We start from the raw sequence: 16,359 nt of genomic DNA, 5'->3' as shown, positions 1-16,359 counted from the left end.
ATTTATCTTTACCTAATTCCTTTTTTTTTTTCTTTTTCTTTTTTGGTTAAAGAATAAAACACTTTTAAAAAAAAATTAATTTTCTTTGACATTGTAGATAAGTTCAGTGAAATTATTATGGACAAGGATAAAGTGTTCTTTTCCAATCTGAACTATACTTTGTAGATAAGAGTTAAAACTTCACTGATTTCTATATCTCATTTTTCTCATAATTTATATTCATTTAATTTAATTTTTTTTCTTTTTGATAAAGTAAAATAGCCAATGAGTTGGCAGTGGGCCCTATATCAAGCCCACTGTTTTCACATTACCCAATACAATTTCTCTCTCTCTCTAGAAGATAATTTTTCCTTCACTTTCTCTCTCTAAAAAAATCTCTCAGCGATGGCTTACAATGGCGTTGTTGAAAAGACCGGAGCCGGCCTGATCGTCTCGTTCGGCGAGATGCTCATCGACTTCGTCCCGACCGAGTCCGGCGTGTCGCTCGCCGAGGCACCGGGATTCCTCAAGGCTCCCGGCGGCGCTCCGGCCAACGTGGCGATCGCCGTCTCGAGGCTCGGCGGGAAAGCGGCGTTCGTCGGGAAACTCGGCGACGACGAGTTCGGGCACATGCTGGCCGGAATTCTGAGGGAAAACGGCGTCGTCGACGAAGGGATCAACTTCGACAAGGGCGCGCGCACGGCGCTCGCGTTCGTGACTCTACGCGCCGACGGAGAGCGCGAGTTCATGTTTTACAGAAACCCTAGCGCCGATATGCTCCTCACTCCCGACGAACTCAATCTCGATCTCATTCGATCCGTAAGCTTTTTCTCTCTCTAAATCTTCTTTCTTTCTTTCTTTCTGTGTGTGCTAATTTTGGGAGAGAGGGGGGAGCGAAGATCACGCGCGGTCAAGGGGGGTGTGGGTTTTGGGAAAATTCTATATGTGGGATCTGCCAGGTCAGCATAAGTATATAATGCTGGCTACGGTGGGTCCCACGAGTAGATCTAGGCGGGGATCTTTTTTTTTTTTTTCTTCCACTGTTTCTAGATTCTCGCTGCGTTCTCACGTGTTGTCACTTGTAAAACGTGTCGTCAATGGCGACCCAAGTGGGTCCTACTCGTGTTTGGATCTCCACAGACCCAACAACAATTTTCTAAACCGTTGAATTACTAAAATTTTTATTGGTTCATGTCTTATTAATATATAAATTATGTGGATTTCAAAGTCTCTAGATTGAATAAGAGATCTGATTCATTATAAGCAACTTTAAAAAAATAAATATATAAATATACCCCATTTTATAATTTGTTGACTCGTGATGAAATATATGGATCCGATACATTTTGTTAGATATATGCATACTATTTTTAGCCAATTGTGAAATATTCTTGAATTTTAGTAAAAAAAAATAAACCTAGGTAGTAGTAAATAAAGGAGTTAGTAGTAGTAAAAAATCAAAATTTGATTTTTTTTTTTTTTTTTTCCTTTCAAATGAGTCTAGTCAAACAATAAAGTTACATTTTTTTATTTTGAGATGTGTTTGTGCAGTGTAGTAAGATGGATGTGACATTGTATGTCGTACCTTTTTTTTTTTTTAAAGATTATCAAACATTTGTTTTGTTTTGTTGAAAAAAAATAAGAAATAACATAATGGATGACTTTAAATACAAAATAAAGTAATTATTGTGAATATTAAAAATAAACCTAGGTAGTAGTAAATAAAGGAGTTAGTAGTAGTAAAAAATCAAAATTTGATTTTTTTTTTTTTTTTTTTCCTTTCAAATGAGTCTAGTCAAACAATAAAGTTACATTTTTTTATTTTGAGATGTGTTTGTGCAGTGTAGTAAGATGGATGTGACATTGTATGTCGTACCTTTTTTTTTTTTTAAAGATTATCAAACATTTGTTTTGTTTTGTTGAAAAAAAATAAGAAATAACATAATGGATGACTTTAAATACAAAATAAAGTAATTATTGTGAATATTTTTTATTATGGGGATAATGTGACAATTTTTAACACTTATTAATAAAATATATAATAATTTTAGCATATTTTTAATGCTTTAATTTAAAATATATATATATATATATATATTTCAAGATGGCTTAATGTTATAGTGGAAGTCACTCGCTGTAAGGAAGAGTGGATTAGTTGGACTCTGGAAACACTGTGACGTGTCGTGCATAGTATATCCATCTTTGACTTAAGTGCTTTTGTGAACTTCGTGAGAACATGACTTTTGACTGACAATCCACGCGCAGTGCCCACTCTCACGTTATCACACGCGCTTTCTTTCTTATTATTTGGGTTTCTTTCTTTAATTTTTGGGCTAAGTTCATGTCTCTCTTATTGGTCACGCAATTTTTGTTTTGACTTTTGAGGATATATTTTGGATCTGTGATTGTGTTTGATTGTGTTCCAGATTGAATTGCCTCTTGCGTCTAATTTTGGAAAATAAAATAAAATAAAATATTTAGTTCCCACTTTCCATGTGAACTTACGGCATGCTAAATTAATATGATCATGTGTCCCAAAAGGTAAGATTATACGTTTTTGGAAAAAAATAAACAAACTTTTGAAAAATCAGACAAAAAGAGAAAGATTATAAATTTTTGAAAAATCAAACTTTTGGGTCTTTTTATTTTCTTCTGAAATTAAGTTAAGTATCAAGATTATTTTTTGTCTGTCACGCATTACAAAGATCTGAACTTTTGGTTGTATAAGGATATAAATATATTGTGGGACCCATGTAGGTGGTTAGTTAATTAAGCACCGAAAAAAAAAGGTTGGTGGGTGGTTTGGTGGGTACATATTTTATGCAATTTTCACAATACAATGTGAGGAATATATGGTCCTCTATTTTTGCTTGTCTTTTAATCCTTTCCTTTCGTTCCAGGCCTTTTTTCTCAATTTCATTTTTTACAATTTTCTTAATATGCACTTTATTTATTTAGAAAGGCAGTATTCTTTTACCTTGCTTTCTTTATGTGTACAATTGGGGAGCATATAATGAATTATAATTTTTTTTATTTATGGAAAAATTTAATTAATGTGTTAAGGGTATTATTTTATGAAGTATTTTTAGAAATTCTGTATAAAAAAATGTAATTAAATTTTTTAATAATATATATATATATATTTATATTTTTCATAAAAGTAATATTAAAATTGTATAAAAAAATGTAATTAAATTTTTTAATAATATATATATATATATTTATATTTTTCATAAAAGTAATATTAAAATTTTGTTAAAATGGATGTTAACAGGCACCCGTTAACAACCGACCATTTGTCAATTGGTAGGGTATACAAGCACCAGATATTGACTCACTACCTGCCCTTCAATCCTCTTTTTTTTTTTTCAATAAAATATGTCGAACAAGCAGTTTTTGTTAACAGCGTTTACTTTGTTGAGTCCAATTATATTTGTACGTATCTATAGGCTGACGTTTTATAAATAATTACGGTTGGAGTTGATCAAGTCTTTTTTTGGTTGAGAAAAGTCCAATTAATATTAAATTTCTTATTATTTTATATAGGCCAAAGTTTTTCACTATGGATCCATAAGCTTGATTGTGGAGCCATGCAGAACAGCACACCTAAAGGCAATGGAGGTGGCCAAAGATGCTGGTCTCCTGCTCTCCTATGACCCCAACCTCCGGCTACCACTGTGGCCATCGCCAGAGGAGGCCCGTGAGCAGATTAAGAGCATTTGGGATAAGGCTGATTTGATCAAAGTTAGTGATGTGGAGCTAGAGTTCCTCACAGGGAGTAATAAGATTGATGACGAATCTGCTATGACACTGTGGCACCCCAACTTGAAGCTCCTCCTTGTCACTCTTGGTGACTTGGGCTGCAGATACTATACCAAGGTATGTCGGTGTTGGGGTTAACTTCATTTAATTTACTGCTTTATCTATTTTGTTCCTATTGAACTTTGACTGTTAGCTATTGTCCAAAAAAAAAGTTAAATGGACTTTCTAGCCTGTTAGCTCTAATAATGGGTAGGTGATACCTTAACGGATGAAGTAATGAAACTTCCACGCCCAAATTGGCGTGTTGGTGGGGACATGGGAAACTCGGCCTTTAGGGGGAGCTTGTGAATTCTAACTGACTTGGGGTTCAGACACTGTAATTTTTTTTTTTTTTTTTTTTGTGGGTCACACCCTACATCATTATTTGTGTTCAGAGTGCATCATACGAATTTCCATTTGGTTTAACTTGAATTATCAGAACTCTAGTAATACAATACAATGTACACAGGCCCCTCATTTTTTAGGTCTTTGTTAGACTTAGATTTTAGTGCTGGTGGTTGGTTTTTGACCAAGCCTTTACAGCGTATGAACTCTTGTAATCATGTTACATGTTTCTGTCTTCCCCATGTCATTTCCAAATGCTGATCTGATTTTTGCTTTCTTTATAAGATGTCATTTAGCAACAACATTATAAAAATAGTAATGATAACATTACTGGGTGGTATTTTTTTGGGGGTGTTATTTTGTAGACTAGCAGTTGTTATAATAAATTAAAAAAAGGTGACTAGATAACCATTACCAGTTTATAAAAAAATTAAACACTAGATAAACTATAGAGTTGGTTCAATCATGGCCTTGGGCCTGGCCACTGCAAATTGCTTTCGTTCTTATCCTTTTCTGTCAGCTTTGTTTCCCTTTGTCGTACTGCAAGTGGGGATGTTTATGATAGTGTCGTCTAAAGCTCTTGAAAAATAATGTTACTGTCACCTAACTTTTTGTTTTTGGTGCAAGTTACCTAACTATTTTATTCATAGGCCAACCGCTAACTTGTGAGTTTCACTCTTATTTTCCATCTGTGGGGTTTGGTCTAGCTGAATTCTTGATTTCTAATAATGGGGCTTTGCACTATTTAAATCAAAACAAAGAAGGTTTCTGCGGTCATTATGCAGAATTTTTTTTTAATATTTTAATCAAAGTTTTATGTGTTATTTTAATGAACATAAGATAGGCGGCAATCAAGTTTGATACTCACCTGAGCGTTAATATGAATTGTTATTGGAAGATTGAAATTGTACTAGATTGCTGAACCTGAAACTTATATTTGTCTTTAACACTTGGTGATATCTTTACTTGTTTGAACGTAGAACTTCCATGGAGAGGTAGAGGCTTTCCGTGTCAACACAGTGGATACAACTGGTGCTGGAGATTCATTTGTTGGTGCCCTACTCTGCAAGATCGTTGATGACCAATCCATACTAGAAGTAAGTACTTGCTTGTTCAGTAATTGTACATTCAGATGGTGTTTAGCTCCCCATTTATTTTTTTATGGTGTTACAAATTTGCATTCCTTAGATTTGAATTAAATATTTGATGTTTATGCATGCTTTCTTAAAATTCTAAATTAAAGGATCATCTTTAAAATTAGATTTTGTTCTTTATACCTGTTTATTGTAATCAAACCCACCCTTAATGTCTGTTTTCCATGCGTTGGTTGCAGGATGAACCAAGATTAAGGGCCGTTCTCAAATTTGCAAATGCATGTGGAGCCATTACAACTACCAAAAAGGGAGCAATCCCTGCCCTCCCAACCGAGTCTGATGCCCTCAGCCTGATTAAAGGAGGAGCTTAAAAGACTTGGTTGTGCTTCATTGTTCCAACGACCTTTTTCTTTGGAGCACTTCTTTTATTTTTTCTTTTTTTTTCTTTTTTAAATGCTTTTGTAATTTTTGCATAGGATTTGCTTTTTTCAGTTCAACTAAAAAGGGTGTGAACCCGCTCATTTTTACTCCTTTTTCCCTGCCTGTAATGATGGGAAGGCTTGTGTTTCGAGGCATTAATAATAAACTTTTTTTTTTAAGTTTTCTCTTTTGCTAGTCTTTGCATTGTTTTATTAGTTTATTCATCCAAAAGATGGGATCAAGAGCGTGGTTGACATGCCAGTCATTGCAAATGGCTTATTTTCTATGGACTTTCTAAGCAACTTGTTAAAAAAAAAGAATTTCTAGGTTCGAGGTTAAAAAAAGTTGATTACAACGGGTGAAGGTTTCTCAGGGATATAAGGAGACTGGAGACCCGTGTGTGGCCCCATGAGATGAGTAGAATCTGGGGGGCAGATGATAAATACATTCAAGAAGGACAGGGAATCTCTAAGAGCACTCACAGCATTGAAGTTAAAATAACTATACATTCAAGAAGGATAGGGAATCTCTAAGAGCACTCACAGTATTGAAGCTAAATAACTATATAGCTATTTTTGTTTCACCAAAATACAAAAATAGCTCTACAACAATGAAGGTATAACTAAAAATTTTAGCTTCAAAGCTACAATATGCGCTACGTACTATAGTTTGAAGCTAATTTTTTTTTTTTTTTTTTTTTCTTGCTTGTTTGTCATATTTCTCATGTCCTTTTGAAAATTAAAGAAACGTTTCAGAGAGTGATTAATAGTTAGAGCCAAACTTCTAAATTTCTAGACTCATAAGGTCTTCTCTCCATATAAACTTGCATTCATCCCAACAGATAAGTTGAAAAAATATAATGTTGTGAACTAACAGCATGTTTTAAGTTATGTCCACTTGATTCAAGCAAACACTTCTCCCAATAAGTAGAAAGCAATGTTAAATGGTGTATTTGAGGCTCATGCCCAATTTAAGCATTCTTGAAAATAACAGGACGTATGGGGTAGTCCAACAATATTAAGACCAACCTTTCAAGCCAAATTAACTATTCAACTAGAAAGCACGGGCACCTCATTTGGGCTGCCGTGTCCAACTCCTCTGAGACAAGCAGACTCCTCTGGGACACAGCTGCAGGCACATCCCAGCCCTTTTTTTTTTGAAATATGATGGGACACAGCTGGGGTGTATTTTGGTTTTTGGATTTTTTTTTTCTTTTTTAGTATTATATCCATTATTGCCCTTAAATTGATATATGATTAACAATATATGAAAATTAATGCTTAACAAATATATAAAATAAACAAATAAAAGCATATTTAATTAATTAATTAATATGCATCCCCGCCATGTCATGTCCTAATTTTTCAGAAATTGTTGTATCTTCGTGTCATATCCATGTCTGTGCTTCCTAGCTATTCAACCACAAAGGGGCCAGCAATTCAACTGTCTGGGAAGTTTAGGTAACACAGTCTGTACAATTTATATGAGAATTTGGCAAAGATTCACTTGACATTTAGAATTCCCTAAACATCACAAGCAATTCCTACTGTCAATGAAACTAAACCCACCCAATTGCTTCCTAAAAGTTGGGAAAATCAATTATTTTCAACAGGACATTACTAGATTAGGGGCCACCACACAATTCATGTGTATCACATGTGCATAAATGCCAAGGCAGGCAATGGCCCACAAAGATTTCCAAATTAACATAATTTTTTTTCTTTGCAATAAGAATCTCCTGATTCTCCACTGCGAATCAAATTATGCCACTTATACATACTATATTATTCAAATTGAGAGATGGAATTAACTTTTACTTGGGCCAAAGCCCAAAAATTTAATTGATTGACCAATGTGATTAAAAATATTTTTTAACACATTTGTAAAATATTCGAATGAAGCTGAGTTTGAAATATGTAGTTCCACCCATCCTCATCACAAGAAGGATTTATGCATTTATTATGAAAGTGAGTTTAAAAAGTTACCCATTTAAAGTTGGCACAGTGACCAGTGTATCGTGCATGCAGCTACTAAGATCAATAAATTCAGAAGCCTGAGAAGTGACAAGCTCATGGGTAGAAGATGTGGCATCACCCATAGATTCTGTCCTGTGACATGACAAGAGATCATCTTTTATTCCATCTTGAGGAAATAGCGTAGAGAAAAACTTCTGAATTGATATAAGCTGCATTCCTACTGGGCTATTTTCTGCTTGTGTTATCATCTGTAACAAAGATGAGAAGAGGGCCTTCACCAAAGAGGAAAAGGAGAGAATGTCTGATATTGAACGTAGAGATTATGAAATATGTACCCTACAATAGGAACCAACCTTGGGAGGGTCATGTTCAAGGTCCACAAAAAGCAGAGGTGCTTCTAAGCTCAAGCTTGACCTAACATACTCAGAAAGCCCTTTCACATGAATTAGATATATCATATCTTCTATAACCATTACTTTCAGATGCTCAAAAATGGGTGACTGCTGCATATGTATATTCAAAATAAAGTAATTATTAACAACCAAGATCCTCCTACTAAATAAAAGGAAAGAAGAACGTGATCATTGCATCTAACAAAATTCCACCTATCTGAACTATGTTATGCATAAAGAAAAAGTTTTCCAACCAAAACTGTGACTCCATTCTGATACAAATTTTATGGGGCAGAAAGAGAGTTAAAAGAGGCATGTGAAATTATATAAAACCAGAAAACAACTTTGCTTACCAATCCAATCAAGCACAAGTCGATATGGAGACCCAAATTGAGTTTAGTTTGATGAATTTCTGGAGGCCGTGTCACAGACTCCCCAATCCCCATTCCCCCATAACCCCCCCCCCCCNGGGAATCTCTAAGAGCACTCACAGCATTGAAGTTAAAATAACTATACATTCAAGAAGGATAGGGAATCTCTAAGAGCACTCACAGTATTGAAGCTAAATAACTATATAGCTATTTTTGTTTCACCAAAATACAAAAATAGCTCTACAACAATGAAGGTATAACTAAAAATTTTAGCTTCAAAGCTACAATATGCGCTACGTACTATAGTTTGAAGCTAATTTTTTTTTTTTTTTTTTTTATCACACTTCTCTCTCTTTTCTTATTAAACAAACATTTCCTATTTTCTCTCTCTCTCTCTCTCTCTTCGGCTTCTCTTCTTTCTTCTTTCTTTCTCAATTTTTTTCTCTCTAGCTCGCCGACCAACTCCATCATCCCTCAGCTCGCCGGCCAGCTCCCTCATCACCGATTTATTCCGCCAACCTAGCTCGCCAACTCCCCCCAAGCCCCATCGTCGATCTCCCCATGCTCCATCACTGATCTGTTCCGTCAACCCAGCTTGCTGACCCACCTCAAGCCCCATCGCCAATCTATTCTGCCGATATGTATGCGTTGATTTTTGATTGTTTGTGATTGGTGATTTTGTTTGATCTGAGTTGAGAAAAAAGATTAAAGATTTGGGTTGGTGGTTTTTTCTTTCCTTGGACTGGTGGTGGTGGTGGATGTTTGTGTTGTGCTGGTGTTTTTTTTTTTTTTTTTTTGGATGTTTTTATTATTATTATTATATTTTTAATGAGTTATTTGTATTATTTTAATCAAAAAGCTAAAAATATAGCTCTATTGTTAGAGGGTGTGAAGAGATAAAATAGATAAAATGACTTTTGTAGGATCATTCATTACTTCTTTTTTTTCTAAATCAGATACCACTGGTTTGAGATGTTTGATTCTGACTTGACAGCAAAGACATTGGAAGGACAGCAAATTGCTTTGCAACTTGCAATTCTTGAGATGGACATTATTATTAGATACAAGAAATAATATCTTCTCAATGAAAATCTGAACCTGAATGGATTTGTTTGACTGAGGATAAAAATCTTCTCAAGGAAGATGTGACAATTCAAAAAGAAGCTGATTTCTCAACTTCAATGTCAAACATTTCGTGCCGGTGCATGCAATTTTTTTATTATATATCTTAAGGGAAAGTTGCTACGTGAAAACTTGGTCGACTAGAATTAAGGTGGTAAGTTGTGGATAGTGAATAACAAAAGTTGTCAGCGAGTCCATTGAAAGTGGTATTAGACTGGTCACCCACTGATTAGCCACTTCAATAAGTTGTGAAAAAGTGTGTACATACACTCTAACATTGAAACTTGTTCCATAATGTCTCGGATCAAATGAATTGGTCTTCTTAGAAAATTGGAGCCTTTCTCACAAATGAAATGATGGTGAAAAAAAAAAGGATAAAGATGTACACTTCAAAGAAAATTGACAATTCAAATGCTATAAAACTCAAATTTCTCAATATCATTGTAGCCCCTCCACCAAAAAAATCAATACTTGAAACAAGATTGATTTGTTACATGGTCATTTAGTAGTCATAAATTACATTCTAAATCGGATTCCCTTCTTTATTTGAACTTTAGGGATGTTGGAAGCAGTGCAGGGTAGGGTATTTTATTACAAAACAATGGCTTGTGGATAGCATTCACTAACCTCCATCTGCAAAGAACTCCAAGCTGGCCTACATCTTTCCCACTTTTCCAGCATATGAGCCAGAAATGCCTCTGCCCATTGTTCCTTGCTCCCACCCATGCTTAGATCATAAGGAACCGAAAAACTATTCCAACAAATTACAGAAAAGCCAAAGGATCAACGTGTTGCTTATGAATGCATCATAATAGTAGCTATTGCTATCATAATCATCATTAAGAACTATCACCTTGATGTATCCACCTAACATTAACCAACCCCAAAGTTTGAACTGCAAATCATTATCATCATAGTCACATTTACACTATACATGCACTAACCAAACATTACTCTCTCTCTTCCTAATCCTATAACTTGCCTTTCAGCTGTAGACATTTTCCATTCTAGTTAGATCAGATTTCTACCAACTAAGATGATTAGCAAAAATCTAGTTGACTTTTACCTCAGCAGTTCTTCCAGCTGAGATCCTTTACTGGGGGCAGCATTCCTGCAAAGATTTAAACTTCAACTTCAACACACCATATGTCTCCTTCAATTAAATTAAACTGTACTTTTTTGGTTTTGTAGTAATAAAGAAAAATTATACAGTAGACGTAATAATGCATTTGACAGGAAGACTACTTTTTTTGGTTTTGTGATGATGCATTGCCCGGTTCTCCCCATGGGGAGAAACTTGGGTGCCAGGAATTTATTTTCTCCAATCCTTCTTTTGCCCCCCGCTATGTGCATTCCTCCTCTCTCTCTCTCTCTCTCTCAAACACAAAAAGAAGGGGAAAAATATTTTTTCTTATTGGTAAATTATACAAGCATTCAATGGGTTTTGAATCCACAATCTCACTCCTGCCATTTGAACCTAAGCTCAATGGCAGTATGAACTTGTTTTTGATTGACTGCCTTTTTATTTTATTTTATTTTTGGATACGCAGAGGGGGGGTTAAGTTCAAACCCCAGTACCAAGGCACCACACAAGAGATGCAGGAACCATAGGGTTATCCCTCAAACCCTTATTGATTGCCACATTTTCCTTAAAGAAGCACATTCCCCTTCCTCCTATGACAAGGGAAAATAACAAAGAAAAACTTGAGAATGTCCTTTTTGTCCTCTGGCATCTTAAAGATCTTTGTAGCTAATAACAAGGATTGTATAGGTAGCATCCCTTATGACACCAATCAGATATCATAGGTTACAGGTGTAACACGCTGAAGAATTACCTGAATATACTATATGCTCTCATTTATGATTACATGTTATTTAGTGAGTTTTCACTGCAAGCTGAGAACAAGAGATCCATAGAAAAGGGAAAAAAAAGTTTGAAGGATGACTCAGCAGAGTCGGCACTTGCTTCTGAACAGTGACAAAAAAGATTTGAAAGTATGCAAAATGGTATCACCAGGAGTCCTCTGTGTAAGTGGCTGTAGAAAAGGACCATTTTCCTTAAGTTCTGACTAGTTAAGAAATTTGAGGGGGCTCCAATCACTATTGTTTACTTTGAGATAGGATCCAGTCTTGTATGTGTGACATTTTTCTAAATCATATTTTCTTCTTTCCATGTTGACAAATCATCCCGATATGTGTACCTCCATAGAAACAACTCAAATAAAAATAGTACTGGTTCAATATGCTGGTCCTTGATTCAGCACAGCACCAAAATTGATTTCAGAGTGCACAAATGAAAAGATGTCCAAAGCAAGGAAACATGATTAGTTTATGTTAGATCTAAGACATCAGATTACAACACAGAACTTTGAGATATAATGACATATAACTCATAAAATTAAACTAATATTCAAACAAAAAATTGTAAGTTCTGCAGTTGACGATTAATTGAGAAAGAATTACAAATGAATCGAAGAAATTCAAAGCAGTGGCAGTAACTAGCAACACCAAGGCAGAATTTAGCAACAAAAAGTATTGAGTAAAACCTTTTGAATAAGTTTAATAAGTGCACATAGTCGTTCCTGCAGTTCAGGCATCTTTCCACCATAGTCTATCATTACAACCGGCCTCATTCCTGTACATAATGCCTGTATGTCTGCAAGAAAATATTCCAAAATCACAATTCAAACAGCACAAAAAGAAATCACTCAAAATTGCATTTACCCTCTAATTAAAACCAAACAAGAAAAATAAATGTAAGGAAAGGAGCAAGTTCTACATGCTTCAGCAATAACAGCATACAAGAAAATGAGTCATAAGCTTCAACACAAGAAAATTATCAGTGTATCAAACGTAATAGCATCGCAGACTCGCTGCACACCATGTTGACTTGATCACAATTAACAATTCACCTTAATGGGACATCACATCCATCATAAAGGAAAAGAAACTAAAATTTTGGATCATAAGTCATGTTTAGTCCTGAAAAAGTTTTAGCATTTTCATTTCCCGGAAAAATGATAAATTTCTTAACCCAACCGCACATTTTCACATTAATTTTCCATTTCATTTCCCAATAAATGATAGCAGAAACTACAAACATATTCAATAACCAAACACAGCCTAGAGCTTTTCCAACAACTTGAACTATTAGGAAAAGTCACACCACAACATAATTTAGTAAGAATCAGCTAAAATGCCATATGGGTTAAATGGGGTTCCATGTTTTTCAAGCTAAAACAAAATAAGGTGTGAATTTCACTATTCATACCAAATAATATCAAAACCCAAAACCGAAATGGAGCCTCAAATTTGGAAAAGACGCAAATTTAATAAAAACCCAGAAAGCAAAACCATATAATAACTAAGAAAAATGAATGACTTAGGTGAAATAAAGCAAAAAAGAAGTTATCAAAGTAATGAGGAATTTGAAGAAAAACACAGAGGGAAGTGAATAGAAAACGGACCTATTTCAAGTCGGCGCCTAGATTGAGATTTGAGGCGCCATTTGATGAGAGAAAGAGTAGAGTCCAACACTTTGAGTGCTTCACCCAATTCTGCTACCTCCATTCTCTACTCTCTCTCTCAGCTAAGAACACAATAAACAATAAAAATTGTATTTTATTTTTGTTTTCTTCAAATCACGAGCAATTTTTTATTTTTGTATGTTAATCTGAGATTAATTTACAGTGGCCATTTTTCTTAGTGAAATTAGTTTCTAAATTACCAAATAAATACGTAAATTTTTATTTTTTTTTAGAAGCAATTAAATTTTAATTTTTAATTTTGCTCAAATTTTAATTTTAGATATTGATGGTAGAGAAAAAAAAAAAAAAAAAAAAGTACTTTATGAGTCCATGTGATATCCCGTAATTTTCTATAGATTAGGAGTATTTGTTAATTGTGAGATAAAATACTAAAATTTATTGGAAAAATTACAACTTATCCAGTTTAGTTGAAATTTAAATTATCCACCTATGATTTAAAATTTGATAATTTACTTACATGAAGTTTGACCAAAATTTAAGTTGTCTAACTATGATTTGAAATTTCATGATGCCAGTGTTCTTATGAATTTTTTTTTTTATATTATTTAATTTTGTATTTTTATGTTTTTATGTATTTTTAGAGGAAATAAACATAAAAATGAAGTAAACTCATATACTTAGCCATGTTTTTAAGAGGTTGGTTAAGGAAAACTAACTAAACTAATTTTAAGTGGGTAAAATATCAAATTTTAAATTATAGGTAGGAAATTTAAATTTCGGTCAAACTACATATGAGTAAGATATAATTTGCTCAAAATTATTTTATATTAAAAAAAGAAAAAGTAAAAAGCTTAGCCAAATGTGGAGGTATAAATGTATAATCCAAGAGTCTTTAAAGTCTAAACTATATTTAATTAAAATATCAAATTTTCTAAAAAATTTTAATTGTTTTATTCACACACAACCACTACTATTTACTCTTTTTATTTATATTTGGGAATATGTAAAAAAATAATACAAAATTAAATACAAAATAAATAGTGCTTATGTAAATTTCCATAATTACCATAACTTTGGATGGGTTTTACACAATTTTACCTATGTTGATAGGGATGATTTTATGGTTAGTTGGGCACTATTGGAAAAAGATTTGTTGTAAACAAGTTGCAGCAACTCTTGCAAAAATGCATACATGTCAATGCCTTAAATAGATACTTGTCTAAACTTATATAGGGATGGCAATGGGGTGGGGCAAGGCCAAAAGATGGGGTTTTCGTACCCGCCCCGCATGGTTTTGTCTTGACCCATCATTGCCCCTCCCTGCATGATGGGGAAAACTTTCTCACCCCATCCCTGCCCCTTGGAGCCTTGTGAAGCCCTACCCCACCTAGTAAAACTCTACTTTTTGTTAATTTGCCCTATAACTAGTACAATTTTTTTAATGAAGCCTATTTCATTAATAAAAATATACTTAAAATTACAACTAAATTTATTGCATCAAATCAAATCAATTTTTAGAAAAAATTGAATAATATATCTAAGTGTTTAACAAGACAATCATAAAAAAATAAATAAATGAAAATCTCATCGTATAACATATAACAAAATAAAGGTAGAGAACTATATTGGGTAAAATAAAATAAGCTAATATTGATATATTTGTTTAAATAGTAGGGTTTTAGGGTATGAAAAATTTACAATTATAACCTTTAATAACGCGGGGCGGGGACGAGGAGGGGCGGGGCAGGATGGGGTCTAAAAAGTTTAAACCCATCCCGCCCTGCCCAATATATATATATATATATTTTTTCCATATAATAATATATATACATACATATATATATATATATATATATATATATTCCTTATAATTTCTCAGCAATCATAAGGATACCACTTCTTTCTAAAATCAGGCCCACTGAATCCCACAAATTGTATAAATAAAAATAAAACCCAAATTTCAGCCCAAGCCCATTCACAAAACAAAACCCTCAAATTATCAAAGCCTATAACTCATACCGATGGTCAAAACAATTCCCAAGATTGAATTAGTTCAAATTTGGATCATGGAATTAATTGGGCCAACACTCAAGTAAAGAAGTAAAGAAGGACCTCAAGTTTTTCGATCTATTTTAGGAGCAGCCCGTAAGGAAAGAAAATAAGTTCAAAAAAAAAAAAGGAGGATACGAGCTCGGCCCGTGAGGCCTAGCTGAAAGCTCCAGACACAGTCCCACGTGTAAAGCTATGTTAAAANCACATATATATATATATATATATTCCTTATAATTTCTCAGCAATCATAAGGATACCACTTCTTTCTAAAATCAGGCCCACTGAATCCCACAAATTGTATAAATAAAAATAAAACCCAAATTTCAGCCCAAGCCCATTCACAAAACAAAACCCTCAAATTATCAAAGCCTATAACTCATACCGATGGTCAAAACAATTCCCAAGATTGAATTAGTTCAAATTTGGATCATGGAATTAATTGGGCCAACACTCAAGTAAAGAAGTAAAGAAGGACCTCAAGTTTTTCGATCTATTTTAGGAGCAGCCCGTAAGGAAAGAAAATAAGTTCAAAAAAAAAAAAGGAGGATACGAGCTCGGCCCGTGAGGCCTAGCTGAAAGCTCCAGACACAGTCCCACGTGTAAAGCTATGTTAAAACCTAAAAGGCAAAGAAAGTAGTTCAAGAATTGCTCGCTGAAATTGCCATATTGGAGGGGAAAGTCAGCCAAAGTTTGTAATTGAGACAAATTTCAAGTTCAAATCCAAGGCTTCCATTCACCAATGTCTAACAAGAGGATTTTGAACACTTGAGAGAATTGCTATTTTAGCACAAAAAACACTAAAAAACTCACTACATCAAAGTTGCTAAATCTAAACAATTTTATCATAGTTTGACTTATCTTTAATATTTGTTAACTAAATTCTTCTTTGATTTTAATAAAAAACTGTCATATCACCCATTAACTAAATAAAATGTAGAGATTAAAATCCACTACCACTTGTCGTTATGTATTTAAAACAAAATGAGACCTCTAGTTAAAAAAAGTACCGAAACTAAGCCAAACCTTCTCTCTTTCTTCAAACATTTCTCTCTCTCTCTCTCTTTCTCTCTCTCTTCTTTGGTCGACCTCTCCCTACACTCTCCCCCCCCCCCCTCCCCCCTCCTTCTTTGGCAAGGGCCATTCAAGCTGATCTTTGTACCTACTAACAAGGTTTGGTGGTTGGCACCCTCACATCATTCTCATTCCAATCATTGTTTCAGTTAGCTCTAATCTCCAGCCTCATCTTTGTCTTCCTCAAGCTTCAGTCACTAATGTGGTTTGGGTTTTTGAGATCAAACTTTGATTTTCTCTCTTTTAAG

General features: G+C 34.1%; 2 protein-coding genes and 1 long non-coding RNA gene across 4 annotated transcripts; 1 reads left to right on the top strand and 2 right to left on the bottom strand.

The window, feature by feature from the left end:
• Nucleotides 1-323: 323 nt before the first annotated feature.
• LOC112033480 (fructokinase-2) lies at nucleotides 324-5,818 on the top strand. The gene is made up of 4 exons (XM_024066245.2): nucleotides 324-798; nucleotides 3,526-3,858; nucleotides 5,106-5,222; nucleotides 5,459-5,818. Exons 1-4 carry the CDS (start codon nucleotides 385-387, stop codon nucleotides 5,588-5,590), a joined length of 996 nt encoding a protein of 331 aa, XP_023922013.1. The 5' UTR covers nucleotides 324-384; the 3' UTR covers nucleotides 5,591-5,818.
• A 983-nt stretch (nucleotides 5,819-6,801) lies between these two features.
• LOC112033481 (uncharacterized) lies at nucleotides 6,802-13,201 on the bottom strand. Of its 2 annotated transcripts, none has more exons than XM_065777946.1 (4): nucleotides 12,968-13,201; nucleotides 12,047-12,156; nucleotides 7,969-8,115; nucleotides 6,802-7,863 (listed from the first exon to the last, which is right to left on the bottom strand). In XM_065777946.1, exons 1-4 carry the CDS (start codon nucleotides 13,068-13,070, stop codon nucleotides 7,621-7,623), a joined length of 603 nt encoding a protein of 200 aa, XP_065634018.1. In that variant the 5' UTR covers nucleotides 13,071-13,201; the 3' UTR covers nucleotides 6,802-7,620. The 2 variants fall into 2 exon arrangements, with proteins under 2 accessions (XP_065634018.1, XP_065634017.1); XM_065777945.1 differs by having other exon boundaries at nucleotides 7,969-8,118; nucleotides 12,968-13,200.
• On the bottom strand, nucleotides 9,889-10,819 carry LOC136069427 (uncharacterized). The gene is made up of 2 exons (XR_010630665.1): nucleotides 10,567-10,819; nucleotides 9,889-10,251 (listed from the first exon to the last, which is right to left on the bottom strand). It is a non-coding gene; the product is annotated as an uncharacterized LOC136069427 (long non-coding RNA).
• Nucleotides 13,202-16,359: the final 3,158 nt, after the last annotated feature.

This window comes from Quercus suber, unplaced genomic scaffold, assembly GCF_002906115.3.
Source record: "Quercus suber isolate HL8 unplaced genomic scaffold, Cork oak 2.0 scaffold_169, whole genome shotgun sequence".
In the NCBI taxonomy this organism is placed as follows: Eukaryota; Viridiplantae; Streptophyta; class Magnoliopsida; order Fagales; family Fagaceae; genus Quercus; species Quercus suber.
This window is presented reverse-complemented; position numbering and strand designations above follow the sequence as displayed.